The sequence below is a fragment of the Polyodon spathula genome, chromosome 18 (genome assembly GCF_017654505.1).
Source record: "Polyodon spathula isolate WHYD16114869_AA chromosome 18, ASM1765450v1, whole genome shotgun sequence".
Taxonomy (NCBI): domain Eukaryota; kingdom Metazoa; phylum Chordata; class Actinopteri; order Acipenseriformes; family Polyodontidae; genus Polyodon; species Polyodon spathula.
Window position 1 is genome coordinate 6,149,487 of NC_054551.1, and position 4,478 is coordinate 6,153,964.

At 43.5% G+C, this 4,478-nt stretch overlaps 1 protein-coding gene across 1 annotated transcript; it reads left to right on the forward strand.

Annotated features, from left to right (window-relative positions):
* The first annotated feature begins 225 nt into the window (after positions 1 to 225).
* On the forward strand, positions 226 to 4,253 carry LOC121331162 (zona pellucida sperm-binding protein 2-like). Its single transcript, XM_041278385.1, has 13 exons — positions 226 to 253; positions 595 to 716; positions 919 to 1,053; positions 1,298 to 1,462; positions 1,802 to 1,904; positions 1,983 to 2,170; positions 2,326 to 2,464; positions 2,627 to 2,796; positions 3,007 to 3,101; positions 3,257 to 3,384; positions 3,504 to 3,693; positions 3,772 to 3,913; positions 4,248 to 4,253. The coding sequence occupies exons 1-13, from the start codon at positions 226 to 228 to the stop codon at positions 4,251 to 4,253; spliced, it is 1,611 nt and encodes a 536-aa protein (XP_041134319.1).
* Positions 4,254 to 4,478: the final 225 nt, after the last annotated feature.

Genomic DNA, 4,478 nt, shown 5'->3' on the forward strand with positions numbered 1-4,478 from the left:
TTGTTCAGTTATTTCTTTTTTACTTTAGTGCATGTGCCCAAATAGTTTATCTAGTGTGTGGAGTTAATTGCAACATGTGTTGCGGCAAAACTAAGTAATCAATTTTTATGGGGGGGGGGGAGAGAAGGAGGAAGAGAGAATGTACCCTACTAGGTCAAGTTGATTTTTGTAGCTAGTCTTGGGGCTCTGGCACAGACCTCCTCTTCCACAGGCAGACAGTAAGTGATGGCACTCTCCAATCAGAAGGAAGGAAGTGAGAAATCCAAGGTGTTACTGCCCCTGTTCTCTACTATCATAGTAACTGAATGATTTGTATTTTAAACATATACAAGGAGTCAGTCTGGTAAGACTCCTGTGCGGTTATATTAAAGTTGTCCATAAGATCTGGGCTTCTAGTAATGCAGAATGTTTTGGATCATAGGGGCTGTATCCTGTCTTCCTGACTCGATGATTTTGGAACTTCCTCTTGAAGCAGCAGCAGCAGATCATCAGCTTTTTGTTTTTGGTGGGTGTGGATAACTTTAGTGTATAAATTATAATTGTGTGCACACACACGCAGTTTTTTGGTATAACTATCTTTTTGTATTGCACCAGATCTAAACAACAAGCCCATTCAAATCAATCCAGCATACGAACTGAAGTGCCAGTATACAGTGGAGATGGTGCCAGTGTTTCAGCTGCGTGTTGGGTATAGAGCATGTGAAGTTCGGGAGCAAGTAAGACTTTACAATTTGGCATTGGGTATAAATTGAGTAACTGATCACTTGGAGCACAGCTTTTTGTCATGTATCAGCAATCTGACTGCTATTACACACTTCTGTTCAATTTTACTTTAACACTATTGTCTTGGCTGAGGGGAAACTATAATGTTTTTTTTTCACTTCTCCACAGAATAAATCCCTCTTTCTTGCTGTGCAGATAAATTACTTCTCTAAATCTCTTGGTCAAACAGTCACCAAGAAATACCAAATGGTCTGCTTGCCAACTCAGTCTGACAACCTGCAAATCTCAAGGGAAGTAGGAAAAACGCGTTGTACTCCAAGCTTCATGGAGGTTGGTAATACATCTCGTATAGCAGTACTGGGCTTTTTGATTGAAGCAATTCATGCATTCTCCCTTCTCGTCTTTGTAGGTGACGCTCCCCCAACAGCTTCCTAACTTTGATGCGGTATGACCACTTAATCCTGAAATATTCCAAGCAGTTGATAGAGCTACGATCCTGTTTACTTCAAGTTCTATCAACTTTGAATGTTCCGAAGGTGCCTGGACTAATCTCTCTTCCTGCTCTCATTTATAGATTTCTGAAACTCCCCGTGAATGGCTTGTTGATATAAATAATGGACAAACCATAACTACCATGACCTTGCTGCAGGCTCGCTCAAAAGGCTACGAGTTCACTGTTGCCAACAACCTGATGACTGTCCGAGCATACTTTACAGCTACGGGAATCCGGGAATTTGGGGTATGCAACGTGTGTCTGTGGCATCTGTAAAGTTAGTCTTTGTAGCAGAGATTGATCAATGACTCCATTGGTATTGCAGTATGAACTGAAAACAAGATTACTCCTGTAGGGTGGCCTTCAAAGGGGACATCGGTCTATTCAGAATAATGCATCATTTGACATTGGTCTTTTTTTGAAACAAATTTGCTTTGGCTGATGCAGTTAAGCAAGTTCCCAGCTACATGCTTGTTATTAGCAGCGAACTCTGCAACTTGGGTAATATGAGACTAGAACCTGTTGCCACATTAGGACTGTCTGGGTTTAATATCGAATGCCAATAATGTTTGTTTTAACTTCTAGCAACTCCCGTCGGACAAGGTTCTCTACCTTGCAGACCTCACGCTGAAGTATGATTCTGGCTTTGGAAAGATCACAATACTTGTATTAATGATCTGTGTACCTGGTAAGCAACTCCCTCTGACCTCTATGAGCTTTGTATGGTGTTTTGTGTTCTAGTTGAATGTTGATTTATCTTTTCTAGCTCCTGTGAGGTGTAACAGAATGAACGTTATCATTGAGGTCCCCTCCTTTGTTGGAACGTTCACTAATTTGGCGATTGGGACACGTCTGTACCTTCCGTCATTGCCATCCTCAGACCTTTCTATATCCAGTCAACAGAACATGTTGCGCATCACTGTGCCAAAGAGATATCCCTTGGCTCAGACCATGGTAAAGCATTGCATGAGGAATCTTTCCCACTGACAAGCCTGTTCAGGAGCTGTGGGGGGGGGGGGTTCTTGCCCCTACTTTTTGAAAGCCACCATTCTCCACATCTTGTAAAAGCTGTGGAGAAACTACATTTTGGGCTTGCTTATTTCTTGCAGGCTTGTCCTCTAGGGTTCCTAACTGGTGTGAAGACTGTCTTGCCAGACACGAAACTGACTTTTAATGTGAGAGGCACCCAGACTTCCATGACTTTCACACCTGTTTGCCCATGTGAGATGAAAGGGGCAGATCCTGAAGGCGAGTCCCTATTGAACAAGAATCAATCTGAATGTAACTTTGTTTAAAATGGAGTGTTGCTCAATGTGGTAGCTTGCTCTCAGTTTCCAAATATCCAGCCTGTCAGAATAGGAAATGTAAACCTGTTGGCCACTTTCCCAACAAATTGTTTCTGTGCAATAGTGCTTTGCCAAGATGGCTTCATGGATTTTGAAGTGAGGAGCAATGATACCCTGCCACCTCTGGACCTGAGCACCGTACGACTGAGGGATCCAACATGCAGCCCCTCCGTTGCTTCCAAAGACAGCCTTCTGTTCCACGTTCCCTTAGCCAGCTGTGGCACAACATCAAAGGTGAAGTTTAGGCCCTTGCTTTTATCATTTAAAGCAAACCAGAACTAGGCTTAGATATGGGCTTTGGTGATCTGCCTATTTTGCCATGTCCTCCGATTGCAAGCTCTGACTAGGCTCCCATTAAAACCGCAATGGCTTAAACCAAACAATCTGATCAAATGCTCAAACAGCTATTGTCTGAAATGGGTTTAAGTTTAACTACTTTCACAGGTGGTAAATGGCAAGCTGGTTTATGAAAATGAGATCCGTGCACTACTGAAAGATCAACCTTTATTGGGAGTAATTACAAGAGACAGCGAGTATGTGTAAGTTTGCCCTTTACTTGATCTGTTGGCACTTTTGCTGTGAGAGTGGATTTGTAACTGTTGCCCCAAAGAGTATCTATTGGTATACAACTGACAGTTGCATACAAATTGATACTCTTGCAGTTGACCAGTATTCAAACAGATTCCCCCCCCAGGTTGACTGTGCAGTGCTATTATGATCACACAGCTGATGCAAATCTAATTGTGGATGTGAAGACCAATGCACCCCCTCCTCCTGCTGTGGAACAAGGAGACTTAATTGTTGTGCTTCGAGCTTACCCAGGTGTGATGGGTCCAGTCGGTATTGCATGACTACACAACCATATCATTACCAAGTCCAAAACCACCCCTGATTGGTTGGGTGCATTACTTTGGTCACCAATGTCTTTCTCCTTTTCTTAGATGTTCTGTACAGAACTCCCTATAGAGACCAGGCTTACCCTGTAGTGAAATATCTGAGGGACCCCCTTTATCTGGAGGTGCAGGTGCTGAACAGACTGGACCCAAACATCAAGCTGGTTCTGGATGACTGCTGGGCAACTGGATTCCCTAGCCCAAGCTCCTTGCCTCGCTGGAACATCATTGTTGATGGGTGAGTCCATACATCCCAAATTGTTGCAAGGAAACCCTGCACAGGCAGACTTCTAAATCTGCACCCTTTCTCTTCCAGCTGTCCATATGATGGAGACAACTACATGACTGTATTCCATCCCATGTCTGAGTTCCTTGGAATTCCATTCCCAAGCCACTACAGGAGGTTTGAGGTGAAGATGTTCACTTTTGTCTCTGGAGGAGTACTGCAGGCTAACTCGGTAAGATCAATGCTAATGGTAAACCAGCTTGAACATATCAGTCTAGTAGAGAGATGTTCAAGAATGGATTTAAGTGTATGTGACTGCTTAGTTTGTGTGTTTCGTACTAGAATGACCTTTTAACCCTATACAAGCCTCTGTGCCACTTTTCCAGATCTATTTCCACTGCAGCACCTTGATCTGTGACTTGCTGAAACCAGACTCCGATTTGTGTGCAAAGACCTGCCCGAGTAGAGCTTCAATTAGGAGACGAGGTACGATGCAGGTTCTACTGTTGTCTACTCCTTTTCGCAAAGAGCTCCTGTGTTGGTGCTGATGTGTGATCTCGTTTCAGGTCTAGGCAGCGCTCGATCCACTGCTGTCCTGGGTGAGGTGGTAACCAGCTTGCCAGGCCCTGTAGCTGTCCTTTGAGTGCTTCCAGAACAGGCAAGTATCTCCTAATAGCATTGCAGCAGTGTGTCCCATACAGACTGACTTTTTTTTTTTTGTATGCAATCAATTTGCTTTTAGGTGGTGTGCAGATCTAGAAATCCAGTACTCTATTTTGTATGTCTCTAAACTAATG

Coding starts and splice junctions, on each gene's coding strand:
- LOC121331162 (XM_041278385.1), top strand. CDS start 226: ATGGCACTCTCCAATCAGAAGGAAGGAA. Junction 254..594: donor CTCCAATCAGAAGGAAGGAA/GTGAGAAATCCA, acceptor GTATTGCACCAG/ATCTAAACAACAAGCCCATT. Junction 3,694..3,771: donor TGGAACATCATTGTTGATGG/GTGAGTCCATAC, acceptor TTTCTCTTCCAG/CTGTCCATATGATGGAGACA.